The sequence below is a fragment of the Podarcis cretensis genome (genome assembly GCF_951804945.1).
Source record: "Podarcis cretensis genome assembly, chromosome: 6".
Taxonomy (NCBI): Eukaryota; Metazoa; Chordata; class Lepidosauria; order Squamata; family Lacertidae; genus Podarcis; species Podarcis cretensis.
The window spans coordinates 41,571,105-41,596,673 of NC_137175.1; the positions used below are offsets into that span (position 1 = coordinate 41,571,105).

At 41.5% G+C, this 25,569-nt stretch overlaps 1 protein-coding gene across 8 annotated transcripts in view; it reads right to left on the minus strand.

Annotated features, from left to right (window-relative positions):
• The window catches only part of SRGAP2 (SLIT-ROBO Rho GTPase activating protein 2), a 215,113-nt gene that overhangs the window by 71,187 nt on the left and 118,357 nt on the right, over positions 1-25,569 (minus strand). For all 8 annotated transcript variants that reach the window (XM_079978969.1, XM_079978967.1, XM_079978968.1 and 5 more), the window contains 3 exons: positions 18,825-18,887; positions 10,087-10,302; positions 9,411-9,539 (listed from right to left, as the gene is read on the minus strand). In XM_079978969.1, the coding sequence (XP_079835095.1) occupies positions 9,411-9,539; positions 10,087-10,302; positions 18,825-18,887 (408 nt within the window). The remainder of the gene's footprint in view (positions 1-9,410; positions 9,540-10,086; positions 10,303-18,824; positions 18,888-25,569) is intronic.

The window sequence follows — 25,569 nt, forward strand, 5'->3', positions numbered from 1 at the left end:
AGAAGGAAAACTCTGGTCCTCCACTGCCTCGAGGGACATCTTTGGGAGAAGAAAAGGCCAAGGAGCAAACCCTACACAAATCAGGTGTGGAGTCCTTAAGATGGTTGGATTGCACCTTGTATGACTCCTTCCAGAAACTCCTGCAGCCAAGCTGGTGCATAACGTATTGCTCTTCTTTCCTTTGGACCACTTGAGGGAGGCTGGGGGGGCGGGGGCGGGTCCTCATCGTCTGGGCAGCCCTAGGCCTCCATATCCACTGCCCAGGCTTGAGTCCTGGGGAGGTCACTTCGGTGCTGCTAACACCGCAGTTTGACTTCGCCCCTGGAGGCACACTCAAGTGTCCCTTGAGACAGACAGATGCCAACAACAACATTCAACTACTTTTACTGTCAGCTTATCTTACTCCTGAACTTTATTGTGTGAAGGGTAGGAATGCAATATATGAAACAAATACTAAAATGTTCACTCAGATTTTGCAGATCGAAGGAAAGAAAGTGAGGAAAAACTTTAAAAAGGAATCCCTTTAGTCAAGCTCTTCCTGCACTTCTGACAACTTTAGCATATTGTTATTGAAAGCCAATCTGCTATCCAAACCAAATCATGTTACTTATGGGAAAGAAGCTCCTGCTATTTCTTCATCAGAAGCAGATTTGATTCTCCCACCCTCTTAAAAGAAATCAGTAGACCAAAATAAAAAAAGAGAGCGTGAGCAAAAATTAAATATGCTAGGAAGCCATCCAAAAGGAGGAAGAGCCCATCTGCTTGATGGATGCCCTCCTCTGGAACTGAAATCAATAGACTCTCCTCCTCCTGCATAATTATTTTGGGCATGGGAGAGGCAGGGCATGAAAATAAATGGGAGAAAAAGAAGGGGAGGACGGAAAGGGGGAAAGGGAAGGAAAGGACTGCAACCCGAGCCACCTTCCAACGCTTTTGAAACAAGTCTTGCCATGGCCTGCCACAAGATGCCTGGGTACAGTGCCAAGAGGCTGTGGAGTGTGGCAGGTGTCGAGCTCTTATAAAGCAGCAGCAGCAGCAGTTGCTGGCTTTACTGGAAGCGCACAATGGAAGGACGTTCAATTCAATCAAGATGCACAAAGACCAAGCACAAAAACAAAAGCAGCTTGATTGAGAATTTGCACATGCAGAGGGTGGTTCATTGGGTAAAAAAGCCGTTTAAGCAGTTGCAGCTTTGCTGTCGCACTAAAAGTCCATGTTTTACACAGCGCAACTGGAGGGAAACTGGCTTCAAGTAAGAATTAGAATCCTCTTAAGAGGTCAAAACTTAAGAGAAGCACATGGGTCAATCTACAGTGGTACCTCGGGTTAAGTACTTAATTCGTTCCGGAGGTCTGTACTTAACCTGAATGTTCTCATCCTGAAGCAAAGTTCTTAACCTGAAGCACTATTTCTGGGTTAGCTGAGTCTGTAACCTGAAGCGTATGTAACCTGAAGCGTATGTAACCCGAGATACCACTGTACTATAAATCTCCCATTGTGGATGGATCCCCCTTGGATGCCAGTTGGCAAAATACATCCACAATATTTGGATTTATCTTTATCTTTGGATTTATCTCTCTCTCTCTCTCTCTCTCTCTCTCTCTGTGTGTGTGTACCTGGGTGCATGTCTCCATCCACAGAATGAAAGAGGAAAACAGTTATTAATATTTTATAAGCCACTTCCATACAAAATCTGGAGGATTATATTAAGACAACAGCAATGTTTTCCATCTTTATAGCAACTGTTGGCAGTAAACATTTTTCAGCACTCCTTCCCCATCCATAACATTTACAAACGTGCAAAATAACATATTTATAAGTGTGTCTGTCTCACTGGACTTTTCTAGGTTATATAAATGTTTGATGGAAACGTTCTCCAAGGAAATCAATGTTTTATAAGAATTTAATGATAGCTCATCCAAATTCACTTCTCAGCGTGACAGCTGATTAACCCATTACTAGCTAGGAGACTTTAAAAGTGCTAACCAGGAAGGCCAAAGGCCAAGAAAATACTCTGCACTTCAAAATTCAATTCAGAATACTCCATAGCTGGTCACTAGGGAAAAAATGCTGAAGAGAGGGACCATAATGAGTATAAATGCAGCAGTGCTAGATACTGTGAATGGCTAAAATAAATCAGTACTAGGAAGTTCTCAATTTGTGTATTTTATTTTTTACCAGTAGTTCTTAAGCATCACTGATGGGAGGAATACTCTTCAGGTTTGCTTGTTTACTGCAGGTAAGCTTCTATTCTTCCCTTACCACCACCAGACAGGAGGATGCCTGAACAATTATGCAAATTAAATCTTAATGGCTGCATTTGTCTTCTGTGGCAGTCAGCCAATAAGCTATGCAGGGGAGTCATGCACACCCCTCCACTGCAGTTGCTTCCTGGGCTAAAGAGACCAGCCTCTCCATCCACTGCAGTGCCACAGTCTGGATGAATATCATTCTATCTCCTTGCTCATCAGGTTGATAATGGAGCAAGGGAGGGTTAAAGAATGAGTAAATTCTCCATAAGTTGGAACAAAAAAGGTTTTTCTTCAAGATGCAGTTGCAGAGTATTCATGACTGTCTTATTTCTGTTGCTGTGCAGAATGATGGCTGTGTTGGATCAGAAGCTCCAATTTACAGCATTCTGAGGGTGTGAAGAATTTTGGTGGTGAATTGTGCAGAAGAATTGTTGGAGACAGAACTGGAAAGACTTGCAAAACAGAAACAGAAGGCTGAAGTTGCAGGACTTTGGCAACTTCAAACTTTTTGGACTTGCTGAGAACTTTAAGCAAGGACTCTGAAAGTTGAAAACCCTCTCTGGGCTCAGAGAGAGAAGCCTTCCTGAAGCAGCTGTGTATAGTTTGTGTGTATAGTGCGTTTTGTGTTTACTAAGTAAAACAACCTCTGCTACACTTTGTCTTCTGTGGGAAGTTTAATTGCATTGCTGAACTTCTAACTGTGCATAGTTACCCAAAAAGTTATTATGTACAAACATCCAACAGAGAGCAATCTGCATCTGTAGCCATGATCTAGATTGGGGTGCACAACCTGTGGCCTTCCAGATGTTGTTAGACTACACCTCCCATCATCCTTGATCACTGGCTATGCTGTCTGGGGCTGATGGGAGTTGTAGTCCAGAAACATCTGGAGGGCCACAGGTTGTGCACCCCTGATCTAGATGAACACTGGCTGGTGCTCTGCATTTCCTCAAACTATTCACACCATATTGGGTAGGCGGGGTCTGGGCTTTGGTGGGCCACCAGTGGAGCTTGGAGGGCAACCTCTGCTTCAAAACAGGAATTTTAAGCACCTAATCAGATCGGGATACAAATCTGGAGCCTCAATGGGCTGGATCCAGACTGAAGGTCTGCTGTAAATGGTACTAAATAGTAACAGTCATTATAAAGCAATAAAATGCCCAGTGCATTTGGCTGATAACAACTTTCCTCAAAGGGCATTGGTAGCACACATAAATTTAAAAAAATAGCCATAATTCAGACAATTATAAACAAAGATTACAATATTTTGAACTGTTCTAATTAAGTTCTTGTTTTCTCTGTAATTAAAAAGTGGATTGTAGTGAGCTTGAATTACTCTTAATTTCTTTATCTTGCTAATTCCTTCCTGTTTTTCATGTACTATAAAGATCCATAGACTGTATTTTTTAATCAAGTGTGCCTTCTTTTAAGAACTTGATTATGTTGTAAATCCTTTCATATGCCCATTTTTCCAACAAGGAAGTTAGAAAGCTTCATTTTATATATCTATATCTTATCTATCCAATATTGTGCAGAACACAAGTGTGTCTAATGACAGTTTATATTATATTATTTTTAATCTGTGATATTTTAGTGTATTTTTGGTTTTTATGGAAGCCGCCCAGAGTGGCTGGGGAGACCCAGCCAGATGGGCGGGGTACAAATAATAAATTATTATTATTATTATTATGATCAGTTGAGGTTACAAGGTTTATTCCATGTTTAATGAATTTTATTGTCATGGGTTGTTCTACTGTAATTACTGCCCACATTTATAAACATAACATTGCCATTCATTTGTGATTGTATTTCATTTTTATGGAAGCCACTTTGTGAGGACATTTGTGAGCTAAGGATGCATCTCTTTCCCCCTTTGCCTTTGATACCTGAGATGAGTGTTTTCAAGGCTACCATTTTAGCTGTTTTTTTTAATTAATTTTAAATTGTTGTAACCTGCCCTGGAACCAGTTTGTGAAGGACAGGTAACAAATTTACTAAATATTTTAAATAAAAATTATGTACATTATGGCCATCATTTTATATTTGTTCTTTCAGTGCTGTCATCTACCAAAAAGCAGTGAGCATTTTATTGTTTTGCCTCTCATTTTCCTTCCTTCCTTCCCCTCGCCTATCTTTTTATTCTGCGAAATACCCTACCCAAACCCAGGAGCTGGTGTTTAGGTAATACATACATAGTAACAGCCAAATAACATAAATTCTTATCCCAAACTACTTCCTTGCTTAGGTCTCAAGAGCCACCTAAAACTGCACCAGAGATCACCGGCCAAGTTTAAAAGCCACCATAGAAGAGGTTTAGAAATATGATTGATGTTTTTATATGGAAGATGCACACTTTCTTTCTACTGCTTGTTGAAGGAATCTCATTGCTTAAAGGCATATTGAAAGGAACCATCACTCAGAAGTCTCTTTTCACATTTTAGGGTTGTCTAGACACAGAGGCCAACATCTCAGTGTCCACCCCAGCAGTTCCCCACTGGAATCTTCACCAGCTTAATGCCAATCTTATTAGCCAGCTGAGCTCTATGGCTGAGCCAACCCCTGCCCCTCCACAAGCATCCTCAGCTAGGCAAACCCATTTTTCCATTAGTGCAATATTTATTTAGCATAAAGGATTAGCATCAGTTCAAAGGGTTTCAGCAAATTCAAAACCATCAGGGAATTGTTACAACTGAATGACTGCATTAAAACCTCCAGTTGTTCTGATTAACAATGAATTTAGCCTGCAGTTCTAAGCAGTCCAAGTGCGTCTTTCATTGGTATGGGTGGGCTTTTGCAATTTATGCCTTCTTAATTCTGAGTGGATGGCTTCTGCACAAAGAAGAACAGCATGGAACAGTTAGGCCAAGGGAGCCAACTTTTGGTTTGCTTTTACATTTTTCAAATACTGCTTGAACATTTATTGTTAGAATATGGTTTCCCCAAACATTAAACCTGATTTTTATACTTACTGTCTCAACAGATTTAATGTGTGATGTGAATGCAAGGGCAGTAGCGCGGTGGTAGAGCACATGCAGAGAGTCCAAGGCTCAAGGTACTGCCAGGTAGGACGACTTGGAGAGACTCATTTGAAACCCTGGAGAGCTACTGCCAGTCATTGCAATGAGTTAGATGGACCAATGATCTGACTATGTCCCTCTGTTTCTCTTTTCCTGGCCTGAGTCACCTCAGCTAAGTCACACAACTGTCTCCTGTCTTAGAGCAAATTTTAACATAACAGCAAAAACAGGGATGATCCAACAGTATTCTTCTGTTACCTCACCTATGAAAAAATGTCAAGCCCTGGGCCCCTGCTTACCAGCTTTGTGCCATCATATGGCGATGGGAGGGAGCAAAGCGGGCTATTCCTTCTTGGGTGCAGCTATGGCATGTTCACACAGAGGCTGCCATGCCATGCTCCTCTACCCCAGGAACCAGTAAGTTGGGCTTTCCGACTGCTGTGGGAGGGGGCAAGCAGATCTGTAGGGGAATTTTCTTCCTTCGGTTTGCTTCTAGGGCACAAATTATGTGTCTCGGGCAATACCCCATTGTTGAATTATCCACCCATTCTTCCTAAGTTCTAGAGTTTGTTCCCTTGCCAAGATCAGAGGTGAGCCACAAAGCTGACAGGTCTACAAAGCAATTTTAAAACATAGTGCAATATTGTTATTATATATTTATTTATATCCCACCTTTTCCCTTCGATAGAGCTCTGCAACGCAAGGTTTCTGCCATTGGCACAGCAATGCTGCCAGTTTGTCGACCGATTGCATGGTCTAATTTTACTGTCACAACTCTGTTTTTGGCTGATAAGGCAATGGGCCAGATTCATATCAGGAGTCAGCAGGGGTGGGAAGCCCATTCCCAAAAGGACAGTCCCCCTAAGGCCCACCTCTGGAGCTGGCATGGTTGCCTCACATCCAGGTCATCAGACTGGTCCATGGTATTGGTCTGGACTGTGGTCATTCCTATATACCTGCCATTCCCATCAGCATTAACCTAGCAAGTGAGCTGGGATGGCTGCATCAGCCAACAGTCGTGTTTTCCTTCCCTTATGCCCTGCCAAACTTTGTGAGCTGTAACCAATAAAGATGTATGGCCTTCTGACTTGACCTCAGCCTAGGTAAACCTCTAGATACCAGACACCTGCTTCCCCACCCTGCCACTCCACAGCACAACAGCACAATAGTTGTTACAACCCCTTCCAAAATGTGCGGCACAATTCTAATTTTCTCAGAAATAAGTCTCTCAATTCAGTGAGACTCACTAGAAGGTGTTATTTAGGATTGCAGAATAAAAGTACTATCAAGCACAGCAAACTCTTTATATAGTTAAAAGGTTGTGACAAATTAGATGGATGAAAGCCTCTCGTGTGAGCTGGCTCTCCCAGCACTCAGAAATAGCAAACAGTGATGCATTGCTGAAACTAATGCTTTTGCCTGGCACCGGTATATAACCAGACAGCTGTGCCAGTAGAGCAGCCTTAGGGCTCCTGGGGAGAAGCGTCACCCTGTAATCTGGATAAATGATGGCGCTTATCTCAACTCCTTCAGATTACCACTCTGTGTTTAAAGAAGAGTTAAGGATTTATTAAGGAAATCCAAACGAGCTCTAACAAGATTCCTCCCAACGCATGCCTCAGGGAAGCTTTCTAATGGCACAGAAAGTGAAAATTGTGAATACACATTGGCAGGGGTAGCTATCCCATATTTCATGGCATTTTACTATGATCGCATCAGCCTTCTCCTTTAGTTCTTCCATTAGTTCCCTGATGTTAATAATCTAGTCGTTTTTAACTCTGACTACAGCTTGTCCCATATCTCCCTTTAACTGTGATTATAATCGGGTCCCATATCCCCCTTTAAACTCCTCACTCCTTTTGCAACCAATTTATCTGCTGTTGGTTGCCTTTGTCTTCCATCTCTGTGCTTTCTGTCATGCCTGGAATGATTTCCTGTTTACTTATCAAGCCATCTCCCCCTCCTCCTCCCTCAATATCCAGTTGCTTATTAGCCCAACCCAACCAAGCAACCCAAGTCTCACCTGATGCTGGAGAGTCAGATTCCGTGGCTTTAGCCAACATTCCTAGACTGTGGTACCCAACTCTCCTCTCCCATTCTACCAGCCAAACTGACTGCTCCCTCATTCTTGACTCACCTGCTTAATATAGGCTCTAAGGCTGTCGTAGAGTTATAGATAACGTCACACCTGCAAATTGCTGGCACCATATAAAACATTAAAGAAAGAAGCTCAGCATCAGCAGTTCTAGCACCAGGCATAGCCCCTAGAAAATTATCCTTCTCATAAAAAACCAAAACAAAACCGTACATGTTCAGAAAAAGCAATGTTAGCGCCCTCATGGACCTCCACAACTTCAAAATGCATGTGGGAGAATCAGATTTTTAAAAATAATTCACAATGTAAGGTGTTCTTCAAATCTAGGAAAAGGCTAATCAAAAACATTTTCTCTCTAAGATGCTAGTTTTCTATCAACAGGGAGTTTTACACAGGAGAAGCGCTGAAGAAAATCACTAACTTGCATCCTAAAATTATATTCTGATGAGGGTGGTACCACATACTTTGTATGAACATGTACATCTCCCCTTAGTAAGTCAAATGTAATTACCATGCATCTCATGCATAGCCTTAAGAAAACAGGATGACTTCACTTGATGCCCTCTAGATCATTCAGATAAATTAAACGGTGGGCATTTAAGGAGCATTACAGAACAGATCTTGTTTACGTGTAATTCGTAAGTACTTTAAAATCAGGCAACAACCAACATACAAAAACAAAAGAAAATAGAAGGTATCCACAGAGTGATATAATTCTATAACAGCACAACTATTCTCTACCAAGACAAAACAGGGTTTCCTAGTATTGCTAAGGCTTGCACTTCACAGCAGAAAGAATAGTAAAGTCCTCCAATAAATACTTGAAGTGAGCTGAAGTGAGCATGACCTGTTTGATTTTATGACTGGCTGAACAAGGAACAGTGGAGAGCAGGCAAAGACGATAAATTAATTTGCTTGTTTGGAGGCCCCTTCCCCCCAACCCCCAAATTACCCTTAGGGATCCCCAATGGCTATTTTTAACTTTGATTACAGGACGCTATTACAGCTGCCACCAAAAAGCAGAGAAAGCAGTGTTCAGCAGTAATCAGCTCAATATAGTCACTGCATCAGTCCTCTCAGATGGAAGTAGAGAATCCACACAGCAGATAATGTTTTATTTAACCACACTCTGATAGACTTGGATCACTTTTCAGTATTAGCTACTTAATCACTTAAGAACGTAAAACGCTGCAATTTGTCCCACCAGCTTTTTAGCTTAAGTCACAGTGGTCCACAATCCTGCTTCCCATGGTCGCTATGGCTATTGTTCCACTGCCCTATGGGGCAAGGGCAATAGGAGCCCCACTTCTCTATCCAGCTTGCAATTGGGGACAAGGAAGGAAACGAGTTGCCCTGAGATTTGGACAGTCCAATACAGCTACACTGAATGTTCTAGTACTCCCCTTTCATACCATCCCATGCCACAACAACTCTATACTTTGTTCCTGTCCCAGAGGGAAAGACTAGAGATGGCAGTGTGGGCACCCAGTTGTAGAGGCACTCTGGGAGACTCAGCACCGAAACAAACCACAGCTGGGGGAGAGGAGAATGGAATTGTCCCTGACCTCACACAGAGATGCAACATGAGATCAGGAATGAAAAATTCTAACCCTATGCATGTCTGCTCCAAAGTCACACCCACTGAGTTTCATGATGTGTGCATAGGCTTACTTCCAAGACTGAAATTTCTGTGCACACTTATCTGGAAGTAAATGCCATTGAAAACAGTGAAATTTACTTCAGAGTAGGCATGTATAAGATTGTGCTGAAGGAAGCACAGCATCCTGGAAATCACAAATTTTGGCCTGACTAGCAAGGTCAGCCAAAGGTTTTGAACCCCCACGTAATGAGTTCCATGTTCACAAACAACTGCCCTAGCACTGTTGATCTCATGCAATTGCCTGAGACACCACTCTGTACACAGGTACACAGATAATCCTGAATTATACAATGATGGTTGACCACACAGAGTTTATGAGGAGAGTGACATAATGAGGTTTACAGCAGCAAACTTCAGTGCATGGGCCCAAACAACAGTGTACTTACATCAATGAGATCAGACAGGTCATGGATGTAATACTTGAACACAGATGCATTGGTGGCCTCCAGAGCCAGCAGATACTCATTTCTTGCCTTAATCGCCTTCAGTTTATTTTCTGTGTATTTTGCCTGGCGCTGAAAATAAACCAAAAGGAGTTTATTAGAAAGAAAAACAACGAAGAGAAGAAAAAGAAGTGCGGGTCTCACGCAAAGAACACATAGCATTCTTCGACTCTCAACATTCCTCACTGTTGGACCTGAGCTCTGTGAAATCTTCAATACTTTTAGACAAAATAAAAGCATCCTGTAAGTAGTATGTAAACCGCATATTTCTTTGGTGATGCAGGGACACAAAGGCCAATTGGCACCCCATGGGAACATCATTTCATAGGATTATTTGGTCTAGTCCCACAACTCTACTTGCAGTTCTCTGTGTTGAACACACTATGGAGTGTTACTTGGCTTTGGCACCAAGGAACTATGCGAGACACTGAAGGCCTGAAAACCAAAGCTTCCAGATTGCCTGGAAGGATGTCAACATTTCCCTGACAAAGCAAACAATAGCCATCCACTTACTAATTTATTGATTTCTCCATTATTTGGCTCTGTCTCCTTAATACCCCTATAGAGACTGCATTTTGCAGTCACCCAGCAGTTTAATCCCATCATGCTGCTCACACACCTTTTCTTTCATTTTCTCAATCTTCTTGACTGAGCTTCGCCGGACATGTTTTTCTTCAAACTTGACACTGGAGGCTGAATCAGGGGAGCGTGGGGTTTGCTTATCCTCTTGTTTCACAGACTTGCCAATCTGCTTCTCCTCCTGCTTCTCTGCCTCTTTCAGCTTGCTCTGAGCACTGATGCTGTCGGCATTGTACATGTGGTAGGTCTTCATCACCTGCAAGAGACAATTGTCCAGCAGTTGAGCACAGGCTTTTTACCTACCCTGAAGGGAAAGGCATGATTTTCACTCACTCCAGTCAACATACCAAGGCTTCTACTTTACACTTTTAAATATTTCAATTCTGCTGTGCTAATCCACAAATATACTGTTTTATATGGTTCGTGGAACTGCACGGACCTCCAAGGGTTAGTATTCGGAAAGGTTTCAGAACATTCTAAATGTGTTTAGCTTATGTAAAGTGATACAATGGTACATCGGGTTACAAACACTTTGGGTTACAGACTCCACTAACCCGGAAGTAGTACCTCGGGTTAAGAACTTTACCTCAGGATGAGAACAGAAATCATGTGGCGGCAGCGGGACGCCCCATTAGCTAAAGTGGTACCTCAGCTTAAGAACGGTTTCAGGTTAAGAACGGACCTCCAGAACAAATTACATTTGTAACCAGAGGTACCACTGTACAGCACATTATAAAAGGACAGAGAAAATAGCAAGGAAGAACAAGAGATGTGTGCAAGCATATTTCTATTTCCGGTTGGAATATGACAGTGAAATGAACAGTGCAATTAAGAATATAAAAGTATCTATTTGGAATTAGGAAAATAAAAGTCTTTAAATATGATTCAATGGTTCTATATTTCTCCAGGATGTGCGTTGTTTTTTATTAAGGAAGTATGAAAAACTGCCAGGGGAAACACCAAAAGTGGACCAAAAGTGACTTGTTCCTTTCCTTGCTTGCAATGCTTCCAGGTGGCCACATGCTAAATATAAGTGAGCTTTAGCAGTGTGCTTCACATGCATATGAACATGCTTGGTGGCTACTTTCCACTTTGGGGAGGCTAAGTATGATTAAGTTGGAGAATCTTTCACCAGGGCTTCAAACTTAGACCTCTATTAAACACAGACACTCCCCTCTCCACCTCAGTATCTCCTTAGCCCAGCTTTCTCCTCATCCTCTTTTCTAAAACATGATGAACATATAACTTCTGCTTTTTACTGGGGCAAGGGAAGGAGGAAGACATAGGGCCAGTGGCAAATGCATTATGGTTTAGTTATTGAAAGTCTTTTTTCCCCTTGCCTTTCCACATATTCTGTTCATGGTGACTTGCCATAATGAAGTTGGAAAACAGATTGTTATTTTAAAAGTTTATGAGGTCTCCAAATGTTGTCATGCTCCCCCATCCCCAAAGTGTCTTAGATATTCAATACTAACTGGATTGTAAACACGCTCAGCAGTGAGCAGATATCTGTTCCAGCTTTGAAATCCTGACACAAGCCAAACTCCCGCCTCAAGTCCTTTCAATTTTTTGGCACAAAGCTATTGACTTTTGTTTCACCTCAGTTTGAACCTGGCTATATTTTTTGTTAAATTGAATACGCACCCACTCCCTCATCTTCTCCATGTGTCTCTCCTCCTGTAGCAATTAAGCAAGGCTTCTTGGTTACAGAAAGAAGCCGCAGTTAAAAATGCAGGCCCGGTCAGTGTTAAAGTGATGTGCTGAATAATTTACATGCCAACGTGGAGCTATCATATATGAAATGATGAAAGGAGGCAGCTAGAATAATAGCTTTAAACAGGGCAGAGAATTAGTCTCTCCTGCCTCCTTCCATTGAGGGAAAGAGACCCAGCCCAGAAACTGGTTATCTCCATGTCTGGAACTGAAATAATAGTTGGCTTCTAATTATGTTAGTATCATGGTCAAGGATCATATCAACTACATGAAGACCCAGGACAGAAACATAGCTGCTGTAAACACCACACAAACAGAGGATGTTATAGGTCACCCTTTTCTTCACCACTCTCAACACCACCTGGAGTCACCCTTGGAAGAGGAAACTGATGTGGGCCTCTTGAGACTCAGGCCATCTTGCTGTAAAGCTGAGTGTAGGCAGATTAGAATCACAGCCCCTTCTCTCAGACTACCAATTGCCAAATTTTCAGGCTGCAGAGGCAGCAGAAGCATCACATTTCTGATAACTCCATGCTTTGTTTAAAAACACACATTTGTTGCTAAACTAGAGATAAAGGAGGAAACTTGAGTTTTATGTTGTAAATCCAGCTCCCAAATGCAGGAAACAGATGGTGCATCATGCTTTTCCTGTACATTGGGTCTTGAGCACATGCATTGTAGTGGCAATTGATTCTGAGGAAGATGCTGTGTCTTCTACTATAGCTACTATCACTAATCATGGGATGAAGGAATTCTATGACATCTTAAGGGATTAATGAATAATCAGATCAATAGAATGACTAAGAGGTTTAACGTGCAACCCAAAAAAACACTGTAACTGTATGTACAATTTCAGTTGCCAGGTAGATTGCTCTATCAGACAGAGATGCTCCTGAAGTGGAAAAGATTTTCTAATTGTAAGCATCACTGGAGTGAATTTTTTTAAAAAATAAAAAATATTCCCGTCACTTTAACAGACTATAGATAGATAGATAATACTTTATTTGGCTATAAGCCCACAAGGTAAAACAAATCAATAATTAACAGACTATTAGTCAGCACAGGCTTTACATTTAAAACAAATTCTCTCTCTCTTTCTGCCTGAAAGAACTGGAAAGTACTCTCACAAGTGTTCAAAATCCCAATGGGTTAAAGCCATTATTTTACCCAGGGATACATGAAGTCCCTGCCCCTCCTTCCGCCTGCAAATGATTCATCGCCCTTTTGAGATCATTTTCTTATTTCCCAAACTGTAATAGCTGACAAAGCTTTTTATGTAGCTGTGGCGTATTGTTCTTTCACAGTTAGGCATCTAGATTTCTAGTACCCATTTCACTGGGTGAGTGGGTTGGAGCAGCAACTGCTAAAAACAAAACGACAGCACCTCAATAACAGGATGAATGAGCATTGGGTTTTCAAATGGCTGAGTCATGTTCCACAAGTGAGCCACAACCAGCTAAGATGGGCTGTGCTAGTACCACCTCCACCATTTGAGGCCCCCTGCACTTTGCTATTGATCATTATGGAAGAAATTGGATTGCACTGGAAAAATTATGCATGGCGTAGGTTAAGAAATCTAAAATGACTGCCTGTCAGTAACATGCCTATGTACGCAAAATTGACTGGACTAATAGATGCAATGTGGGCTGAGTTGAATAAGGCAGAGAAGCAGTAAGAAGGGAGAGAGGAATGGAAGGTGAGGTCTGTGATTAACACTGAGGCTACGGGAAGGTCTCTGGCCTGGAAAGATCAAATGCCACTAGCTTAGAAGCCAGGTTTATATCTATCTGGGATTGGTCAGATTTTAGAAAACTTTCTTTACTGGCACCTCATCAGTTTCCTACTAGCAACAACTCTTCACTATCTCTTTTTGCCATTTGAAATTGATATGGTTAGGTCAGTAAATGTGCATTCCCTCAAATTATGCCGTAATTATAGAATTTTAAGAATAGGATCATGGGTCAACAAAAATTATGGGCCTTGACTTTATGGAGTAGATCGGGGTAGTCAGTCTTTTTTATACCTACCGCCCACTAATGCATCTTCCTTGATGGTAAATTTTCCTTCCGCCCACCAGTGCTCGATGGAAGGAGAATTCAGCTTGTGCCCTAGAACCCCCTACTGCCCACCTAGAATCCTGAAATGCCCACTAGTGGGCGGTAGGGACCAGGTTGACAACCCCTGGAGTAGATACTCAATTTTAAATATTTTTAAAGGCTCAATAATGGCAGTCGTAGTCAGAGCAAATGCCCATGCCCTGCTTCTAAAACAGTTACAACAAAATATCCTTGGTCAAAGAAGAAAGAAACCAAAAAGTGAAGCAAACAGTGGAAACAACAGCATACCCCTAAAATGGCATGGTGTTGTATTATGGTTTGTTTCTGCTATTTGTCAGAACCCGATATTTAGATGCTGGAGAGAAGCATGCAACATCAGCATAATGAGCAATTATTTTATCTGGAACACAACTCTCCCGATTTTCACATTACTGTTTGCTCTGAACTTGAAAGAATGTTAGAAGTGAATTGCAGTAATATATAGGAAGTTCAAGTGGTGTGTGTGTGCGTGTGTGTGTGTGTGTGTGTGTGTGTGTATACACACACACACACACACCAGTACATTGTGGTTTCTCCAGACAAGAGCATATGATAGAGGGAGTCAATACGGTGCCTTCCAGATATTGTAGAACACCAGCTCCCAGCTCCCCCAACTAGCATGGCCAAAGGCCAGGGACAATGAAGGACACAGTGCAGTAACATCTGGAGGCAACCACACTGGTTATCTCAGGCACAAAGTAATGTTTTGAAATGATTCTACACACATTTCCTGGTACATTGGGTCCTCCAAAACACTGCCTTGTCTCCATTAAAGTATTCCACTAGTACCCAGTTAAAATTAAAATTAGCTGGTTGTAGATGTTCACTGTGATGCACGAATGTCATGTATGAAAGACAGAAGAAAATTAAATGATGCAGCTCAGCACTATTCTTTCAAGAGAACTATGGCCTGGTGATACACCACCACACCATTTAGTGCTATTTTCCTTTCTCAGTATAGTTCTGTCCAGAACGTATGCAAGTCCCTGTAACTCTCACTTAAAATAATGCTAAATACGCAACAGCTAGGGTGGCCAAGTTAAACACTTGGCAGTCACTATCCACATTTTTAAAACAGTTATCCTAAGCTCCTCACAATCACACCACACTGCTGCTTAGTAATCGCAATGACCTAATGACATTGTTGCAAATCAGCACAAACTTTTTCCTATAGGAATATGCTTGTGGATTTAGCAAGGCTAACTATTCCCATTTTCCAGGAAGCGAGCTAAAAACCGCAAGCAGGACGCACCCTCCAGTCTCCTGCAGAGTGCTGCTGTTATGTCGCCACACCAGCCTAGCGCTCAAAATGCTAAACATCTGCAGCTGGAATTTAGCTAAGTACTAAAAATTCCATTGCACCACACCAGGCAGTAAAGGTCCTGAAATGCAGCTTTAAAAAGGCATTTCCAAACATTTGGCCACAATAAAACATAACCTCTATTCCTCTGTAATTTGCTGATTCATATTGGTTCTGCAAAATCATTCTGGATCTAAACTTAGTGTTTAATAACCCCCGCTCTGTGTTAGGGTCAATGTGCTTCGGGTAACAAGAGCATTCCTAAAGCATCTTTTCACAGATTGTGTGGAGAAAAGACTTTGGCACTGCAGCAACCCCTGTTGACTAGGTGGAATCCAAGAGCACCCCCTCTTTTGAGCAGCAACCCCAAAGAAAACATTTGTACGACTGTTTCCAAAAATAGAGGCAATTTGGTCACAGTTGCTGTGTAGACAGATTTAATCAATGCCGAACATATCCCATTCAGCTGTGCAAGAAGAAATGTCTTGCATGGGAGACTTTTATTAACACTTTCTTCTTTCTCTCCAGGCAATGACTCTTCCTTGTTCCTCTTACTAGCTATACTGCTGAGCAGAAAGGCATTAAAACAGAAAGCTGGTTGCGTAACAGCTAAGCATACAAACTGTGAGCCTGAAGATCCTGGCTCAAATGTTGCCGCAGCTCATCAGCAGGCCTCAAACCAGAGAGGGAGAGGGAGGGGGAGAGAGAGAGTTTTTTGCCTAAGTCCCAAGGAATGGCCAGAAGACATGGAAAGCCACCACCTTCCTGCAGCCAAGCAGATCCAGATCTAGTTAGTATCTGGATGACATGTGTATGCTGCCTTAGTCTGCATGTTGGAACAAAAGCAGGATATTAACGTAAGGAAATAAACAATTCAGGGATGCACAGGCTTCTGGCTTGCAACGTCTATGTTTTGTTTACTAGAACCCTGAGAGGCACCAATCAGAGCCAGATACAAAATAGTAGGTGGGGCGGGGGATTTTGCTCTTAGAATTAAGTGAAATGATGCTTTTGGGCACATACCCAGCATAGGAATTTGTTTTCAGTACAAGAACAAACCTCACAGTGAAACAGAAATCTGCTTCTCTCCCCACTGCTGACTTTCTTGATCTCAGCAGTTTCATTTAGAGCGGGTGTGGGTTGGGGGAACCTTTTCGTTGCTGCTACCGTGAAGCCATCAGTAGACTGAAACCTTGCCGATCTGCTATAAATCACTCTACATTGGTACATCCCCATCTACCTTCTCGCCACCCGAGCCTAAGTAACCATCAGAAATTGCTGAAAAATGACAGCATGTGTGACACTAGTTGATGTGGAGACAAATGAACCCTCGATAATGCAGTTGATGCTGTCTGACCCAGTGATTGTGCTGCAGAGTAAATGAAAGGACAGGGTAGGCACTGATGTGTGTTGCAGGCTTCTGCTCCCTGACGTAGCTCTCTGTTGCTTTTCAGCAGCTGCAGATCTACTAGCAGCTTCAAGTTAAGAGGCTGTATGTAAGCAGGAACAGGAGTTTCCCTGCGCATATGCAGCACACTAGACTGCACTGGCAAAGCATCAGGGCCACCAGAAATCATCAGGTTCTATTAATTTATTTATTAAAGAAGGATTGGGGTTTTTTTAATAAAAAAATCAAGACAACCTTTCGTCTATGAAGACAGCAGGGTTCTAAATCAGAAGGTAACAACAAACAAAAAACCAATACAATACACTCATAAATAAAACAACATTCTAGATATAGAAACTGTAAAGCAGGAGTGCCATCCATATCAACCAAACACAGCATCAGGGTAGTCAGGGAACCCTCAGGTCTGGGGGTCCTCAGCTGCAGAGGGGAGTAGTTACTGTCCAACTAAACAGAGAAGTAGTCAGACCATGATAATGTGGCTACAGAAAGCCCTCCCCGCAATGGATTTCCAACTCATTAGCCCCCACTATGTTGAAAAAACTAGATCAATAGTGTGACCTGATAAATGTGTGGGATCAATTATATTCCAAGGCAGCCCTGTGGTTATCATGGCAGCTGTGAAGTCCTGAGCTGGACCCCCAAAGTAATCTCCATGTGGCTATTGAAATCCCCAAGGGGTTCACCAACAGAACACACACTGGACCACCTCAGCCAGGGAGAATGATGGGCAGCAGGATTGCTAGTTTACCAGAAGAATCACTGACGTGTCTCTCTGGCCCAACACCAGATGCTAATAGAGGCATAGGCAAATTCGGCTCTCCAGATGTTTTGGGACTACAACTCCCATGATCCCTAGCTAACAGGACCAGTGGTCAGGGATGATGGGAATTGTAGTCCCAAAACATCTGGAGGGCAGAGTTTGCCTATGGCTGTGCTAACACAATACCAAATAAGACAGGTCTCCTGGTACAAGACATGGATTTTTCATAGACAGCTTTAACTCCCCTTCACCAGTGCCAGAATGAATGGAGTACTCCAAAATGAAAAACATAATTATGGTACCAGACAAGCTTTCTTTGTAAGATTTTCACTAGTGATTGAGCTATCAGTTGTGCTTATATATTGATTTGATTGGCTCATTAAATTTATATCTTGCCCTTCCAAAGGAGGCCCATGGCAGCAATGATAATGAAGGGAATAACCTTTGGAGGTCTTTTTGAATAGTGGATTTGTGGATCACATAGGTGTAGGCTAAAATTAGTGCAAAAATTCAATTAAATTAAGAAAATGAAAAATTACCAAATACATATGTACAGAGTCCACATTGCAAGGTTCTGGTTTGGGAAAGATTTCCCCCCTATGTACAATAACTGTGTGAACTTTACCATAAGGTTACCAGATTTTTTTCAATGAATCCGGGGACACTTTTCAACTTCAATGGATTTTGTATGGGGACTGATTTGTAAATCTGGGGACTGCCCCTGGGAAACGGGGATGTCTGGTAACCTTACTTTACCATCGATCTATAGTATAGAGATAATACATCTGGCATTTCTCTGGGCTTATACTAGTCTATTTTATTATTAAGATACATTTGGATAACATTTCTGAAGACTCGTATGCACTGAACTGACAGCAAGGCTGTGTCTTTGCAGACTCTCTAGTTTTATCCACCCTGGGGTCCAGGTACAGAACTACAGCTAATGCAGCATGTTGAGTTGTAATAAACATTACTGCCTCGACATATTTAAGAAATCTAAAACCTGCTGCCACCCTGCCTTCTAAGAATGCAGACTTAAAGCAGTAAGTGATATGCAAGCATCTACTATAAATCATCATTGTGGAAATATTACTGCATGACGAAGTTAGTGAATAGTGCATTCCTGCACATGGAATGAATGGAACCAATTGTATGTGGCATGCTTGCAGCCAAAGCTGATCTCAGAGCTGCAGTTATTATACTGTGCACAGTCTCAATGATGCACCCCGAGTCTCCACTAGTATTCACAGTCTGATGTGGAACGTAATCAGACGACATGAGGAAAAGCAATAGAGATGCAGGAAGAGGATAACAATGAAACAAAAAGGAAAAAAAGAAATTTACAGTACATAACCAACTAGCAAATAACACACCGCTTCAGTACAGACTGCAGCCATTTATCACTTCCAATGCTTGATTGCTGCTATTGCAGCAGGCAGGGTAAAGTCAAACATTTCTTTCCTACTTTCTGAAAAGGAGCCAAGAAAGCAAACTGATTTACCGTGTAGAGCTCATTCAGGACCTTCATCAAGTCTTCCTGTAGCTGCTGCCCCACTTCTTTGCTCTGAAATACAAAAGAACCAGAAAAGGTTAACTGGAAGAAAAGAGAGAAAAACTGGGGCAAGGTGGTGGCGACGGCTACAAACATGCCATGATGTTCAGAATAATTCAGACACAATTGATCGTCATTATTCACACTGGCAAATCCAATAAACACTCAGCTTAGATCCAATTACATTCAAATTAAACAACCTATTTTAATAAAATGCAATAGGCTGCACACAAAGCCAGCCAAATGCTGGTAGTGTGTGGTCGAAGCAAGCATTCATCTCTGCAAAGGAAACTCTGGCTGCTGTCAGGGGTAGCACTTGGCTATGCTAGCATCCAATGCTTTCTTCTTCTCTTTTCTTTTTTTGAAAGCTGGATCCACATAAGCTGCCAACAAATTGGAATTGTGGGAAGGGTACAGTCAGATAAGATGGAGAGCCTGGCCATTAGAAGATTTCAGGCCTTATTTCAAAGGTGTGTTTCAATTCTGGGGGAGGAGGAAGAATGGTGTGCCAAGGTGGGAGGCTGGAAAGTACATTTCCCTTTGTTTTTATGTAAATCATTCTTTGACATTTGGAACAAGGGAAAAGCTGTGTTAAATAATGGCTTTTCTGCCGCTTGAGAGCTGTTGTGCTCAGGTCCTGCTTGTGGCTTCTCATAAGGCACTGTGATAACAGGATGCTAGACTTGTTGAGTCTTTGGTCTGATCCAGCAGGGCTTTTCTTATGTCCATATGCTTAGCGATAAGTTCCAATGAATATGACCACCAAACCCGAAAAAGGAAGTTTTGTTTTGTCACAACCTGTGCAAACTACATTTACTCTTATTTTAGAATCCACACTCAGTGCCAAGAGAGAAGACAAAAGAAACCACACCCAAGGCACTTCACATCCACACACAGTCAAGTTTCAGCATGTGCCAAGGGCCCAGATGTGAGATTTTCCTCCACTGACAATACACTTATCTATTTTTAAACAGAAAAGAACCACAAGGCACTTGTATCTGTACTGACATACTATACTCCATAGTAGGAGGTACTTGGGTAACTGAGCCACCAAGTTAAACCCCATACAATGTGACTCATGAATTTGCTCCCTTTAGTAGGATTTATTAGCACCAGAAACAAATAAAGGAAAGCCACAAGCAAATGTGATGGACTGTCAAACTGGACTGTCAAACTGGGCTGTAGCTGGATCCATTCGCTCTTTATTTTAAAGTATGTATTTATTCATTTAAAATTGGCACATGGCAACCGTCAGGGTTTTTTGGGTCGGGGGTGGTCTTAAACAGCAATATACCCATACTGAAAGAGATGTGCCACACTTGTCAAATAGTTTACAAGAGCTAAGCAAAGAAGCATAAACTGCTTCCACAAACAATACCAGTGAGCATCTCATCATTGCACTGGCCTTCATCGTCTTCAACCTATCCAGTCATTTGCTTTTTACTTCTCAGTTGCTGCAAAGACAGCAAATCCTTGTCTTTCAGAGCCTGCATTCCATTCCTCCCACTATCTTTCCCACAATAGGCTGGCAATCTGTAATCTCGTTAAGGTGGGTATTTGTATTGGTCTTCACTGTATGAATGGTTAAAGAAAAAAGAACTATGAATTCAACACACTAAGGACCTGTTGATTTGCAGCTGTTGAACCATGGATGCACCCTCTATCCATGTAAGATATATCATTAAGGTGAATATAAATAATAGTCACCTCATTGGGGGTGGGGTGACTGGCTTCTGAACAGAAAACTATAATCACAGACTTGCTTACTACTTCTACTGCTGGCCAACGCATTGTCCTTTACTTTCCTTCCACAGCTGTTTAACATCCTAAAATAGTATTTTCACTTTCTAAACAGAAAAGTAGTAGTGCCAGGGATCAAGAGAAGTCTCTTTACATTTATTGCACAACAGAATATAATAGTTGCACAATTATGCAATCGCATGGCTCAATACTTCACAATGGGGAGAGAATAAAACCAATAAAATGACAATTATATCCAGGCAGATGTTTCCTTTCTTCCCAACAACCGTTCTAAGAAGGGATGTATCAAACAGCATCCTTGTTTATTTGAACAGGCTGTTGAAATGATTGTGACTTACTGCTTCAGCCATGGCTCCCTATGGAGACTGGTATTGTACTTCATAAGCCAAGTGAAACTCTACACTGTTTAAAATGAAAGGGGCCTTTGGAAACCCAAAGCATTGCTGACACAGAGGCCCAGTTAACAATCGTAGTCTTGTAACGCTCACCCAAGATTACTATGGTGCGTAAAGGAAGCTGGAACAGTGGCTCTCTGATCTAGAGTGCCCTACATTACACCCTTTAAAAAAATGTAATTAGCTGCCTGAAAGCATGACAGAGAAGGAAACTGGGCATGTCAGGGGGAAATTCCCCGACTAAAAACCTGACCAGGAGGACAAAGAGACAATTATTTATCATGTGAAACCTGGTATGACTCTCACCCCTGTTCCCACTCCCCTAAAAGCTGTTTCTTCCCTACAATCCTATACTGTACAATGGAGAAGAAATTTGGGGGAGGGGAGGCGAAACAAAACTCCATCACAAGCAAATGTAGTTCATTTTATTTTAAAGAAGAATGTCCTCAACAGCTTACCAGGAAACTGTCTAGCTAGGGAAATGATCCTGGGCCTGTAGCAGATGGTTTGATGAAATTGTTAATTCAGTATGTGACAGCTATGAAAAAGGTGAATTCCATGCCAGGCATTATTATATAAAACCAACAAGAATCATGACTTCATAAAAACTGACAGTGAGGCCACATGTGTAATATTGCATAATGTTTTGGTGGTCCCAACTAAGAAACTATAATGTAAAATCAGAAGTCGGCAGCCATGATATGAGCAGCGAAGTGGCCAAGTTTGCTGATGATACTAAGTTGCTCAGGGTCATTAAAACAAAAAAGGATTGCAAAATGCTCCAAAAGGATCTCTCCGAACTGTGTGAATGGGCCATAAAATCGCAGATACAATTCAACATGTGTTTTTTTGCATGTTGGGGCAAAAATAAATAAATCTTAACTTCACATACATGCTCATGGGGTCATAGTGAAGATGAAGATGTTGGCCCAGTGTGCAGCAGCTGTGAAAGGGGCAAATTCTATGTTGTGGATCATTAGGAACAAAACTTTAAGCTTCTGAATGCCAGTTGCAGGCTTCCCAAAGACACCTGGTTTGTAAGTGTGAGAGCATGATGCTGGACCAGATAGGTCACTCGGCTGATCTAGCAGATTCTTCTCATATTCTTAACAAGGTGCTGAGAGTACCTTCCAGTTTAAAGACCTTTTTGATTAGAAAAAATACACTTAAGGGTAGAGGAAAGATGACAGATGTTTATAACAGTTACATGGTGTGGAGAAAATGGATAGTGACAAATTTCCCATGCTCTCATAATTCTAGAACTCCAAGTCATCTACAGTGGTACCTCAGGTTAAGAACTCAATTCGTTATGGAGGTCTGTTCTTAACCTTGAAACTGTTCTTAACCTGAGGTATCACTTTAGCTAATGGGGCCTCCCGCTGCCACTACACCATGCTGCGTGATTCCTGTTGTCATCCTGAAGCAAAGTTCTTAACCCAGGGTACTATTTCTGGGTTAGCGGAATTTGTAGCCTGAAGCGTCTGTAACCCGAGGTACCACTGTAATGACATTGATTAGCAGCAGATCCAGGAAGCAGTTCTTCATAGAATACAATTAAATTATGGAATTCATTGCTATAAGATGTGGTGATGGTCACTAGCTTAGGTGGGTTAAAAAAACGGTTTTGATAATTCATGGAGGACAGCCATCGTTAACAGCTATGAGCAGCCATCAAAAACTGCTTTCCAAAGGTATTTGTTTAGCTGCTATGAAGTAGGATGCTAGAGCAAAACAGCCTCACCAACCTCTGTGCCCGTGTGAATGAATCCAGTCTTAAAGCAAACGATATATTTTTCATTTAGAGGTAAATGGCCACTGGAAGTTTTAGTCCAAAACATGTGAAGGGCATTAAATTGACACAGGTAGGCAGAATCCGAGACCTGGGAGAAGAACTGGTGGAGGAAGATTGGAAGAAATTCAAGGACTATCTACAAAAATATTGTAAATTGTATGATTGTTAAGAAAGATGTAAGATTAGCAAAAACATGGCTTCAACAAACTAGTTATAAAGAATATAAATTTAAATTTAATTGGAAGATGAAAAGATAAATCTTGGATAAGTAACATTTTATAATTAAGTTTCAATAAGAGTATATTAAATCTTAAAATTTGAGATATTAATATTGAAAAATTATATTATATGAATTAAACCAAGTTAATAATTTGCTGGTAAAATTTATGAGTTTAGAAGGCAGGAACAAGGGTTGTGAGGAAGTCCAAAGATGAATATGAAATGTGGATTTTGGAAAAGATTGTGCTATTATCTATGTATTTTATTGTTAAACTAAAATTTAATAAATATTATAAAATAAAAAAATAAATAAATTGACACAGGTAGACATAGATGGGCATTTAGTCTGAGCTAACAAGACTCCTCTTAGTCCTCTAAGTGGAAAATTTACTGCTTGCTATGAAAAGGATTCCCCTCTCTATCACTGACACACGCACACACACACACACACTTTCAGCCTTTAAGAGGCAGTTTCAGACATTTGTGTCTGTTACCCTTGTTAAACAAATACTTTGAAGGCACTGTTCCAAATTTTAACACTATTGGTTTTTATTTTTCAATGCGATCGATTCTGACATGATCTTAATAATTAAGATAATTAATTTTATGGTTTTGTTATTGTTAAGAATCTTGAGCATGACTTATGGAAAGCCAGGATATAAATATTTATCCAAAATAAAAGTTCACTTTCCTCCTTCTCTTATCAGAATCCTGACCTATTGCTATACCAAGGTTTTGTCTACATTTTCATTGGAGGGGATGAAAACTTCAAGCAATAAAACAATCTCTTACTGTGTTGTATATTTATGTTTAATTTCTTGCAAAGCTGAAGTTCCACTAAGACCGTAGGGAATTTTGAACCAAAAGATCTCAGTCAATTAGAATTATTGTTTTCATGATTGTTTTAAGTAGAACTTCCAAGTTTATATCTGCTTCTATCTAGACCGTCATAATTGTCTAATTACATCTGTATCTGCATTCCATGGCAAATGTTACCCAGAAGAAAACCTGCCAAATGTGCAGCTTTAGCACTTGAACAAAATAAAAAAATTCCTTCCAGTAGCACCTTAAAGACCAACTTTAAGGTTTATTTTGTTTTGACTATGGCAGACCAACACGGCTACCTATCTGTATTTAGCACTTGAGTCTTTCTTAATATCTTAATTCCTCTATCAGCCTTTTTATAACTGAGTTTACTTAGATGCAAACATCAGGCCAAAGCCAATGTGAATCTTTCTACTTTTCATGAGTATAAAATGAAAGATTAAAGGAATAAATGGTTAGGAATATAAAATGGGAGGGGGGATTGGAGAGGGTAGCCAAATTCCAACTTGCTTTCTTAGCACACACACACAGCACTCAGGGTGGAAGTCACAATTTAAACTTTTCTAAACAAGGAACTCTGACTCAATTTACTTCAACATAAAGCAAAGAAGATTTTAGCCAGCTTAAGTATTTAATGCATTCAAAGGTTATTGAATCAGCACTATTCATGCATTTAAAATTAAGGCTGTATCATGATTTTTAAGATGAAATCCAATTTTCTAGGTTTATACATTTCAGTTACAGCTTTGGAAATACATCTTAGAAGTTCAGAAGCATTCCCTCCTCGCTGGAAACTGCCATCAACAGTGGCATTTTTTAAAGAAAGCTCACTGGCTGGAGGCGGTTGGAGGATGGATGGCGGCTAATGGATTGAAGTTGAATCCTGACAAGACAGAAGTACTGTTTTGGGGGGACAGGCTGGTGTGGAGGACTCCCTGGTCCTGAATAGGGTAACGGTGCCCCTGAAGGACCAGGTGCGCAGCCTGGGAGTCATTTTGGACTCACAGCTGTCCATGGAGGCACAGGTCAAATCTGTGTCCAGGGCAGCTGTCTACCAACTCCACCTGGTATGCAGGCTGAGACCCTACCTGCCCGCGGACTGTCTCACCAGAGTGGTGCATGCTCTAGTTATCTCCCGCTTAGACTACTGCAATGTGTTGTATGTGGGGCTATCTTTGAAGGTGACTTGGAAACTACAACTAATCCAGAATGCGGCAGCTACACTGGTGACTGGGGGCGGCCGCCGAGACCACATAACACTACATTGGCTCCCAGTACGTTTCTGAGCACAATTCAAAGTGCTGGTGTTGACCTTTAAAGCCCTAAACGGCCTCGGCCCAATATACCTGAAGGAGCGTCTCCACCCCCATCGTTCTGCCCGGACGCTGAGGTCCAGCGCCAAGGGCCTTCTGGCGGTTCCCTCATTGCAAGAAGCAAAGCTACAGGGAACCAGGCAGAGTGGCGCCCGCCCTGTGGAACACCCTCCCATCAGATGTCAAAGTGATAAATAACTACCTGACATTCAGAAGACATCTTAAGGCAGCCCTGTTCAGGGAAGTTTTTAATCTGTGATATTTTAGTGTATTTTTGGTTTCTATGGAAGCCGCCCAGAGTGGCTGGGGAAACCCAGCCAGATGGGCGAGGTACAAATAATAAATTGTTGTTGTTGTTGTTGTTGTTATTACTTGCACTTGATGGCAGT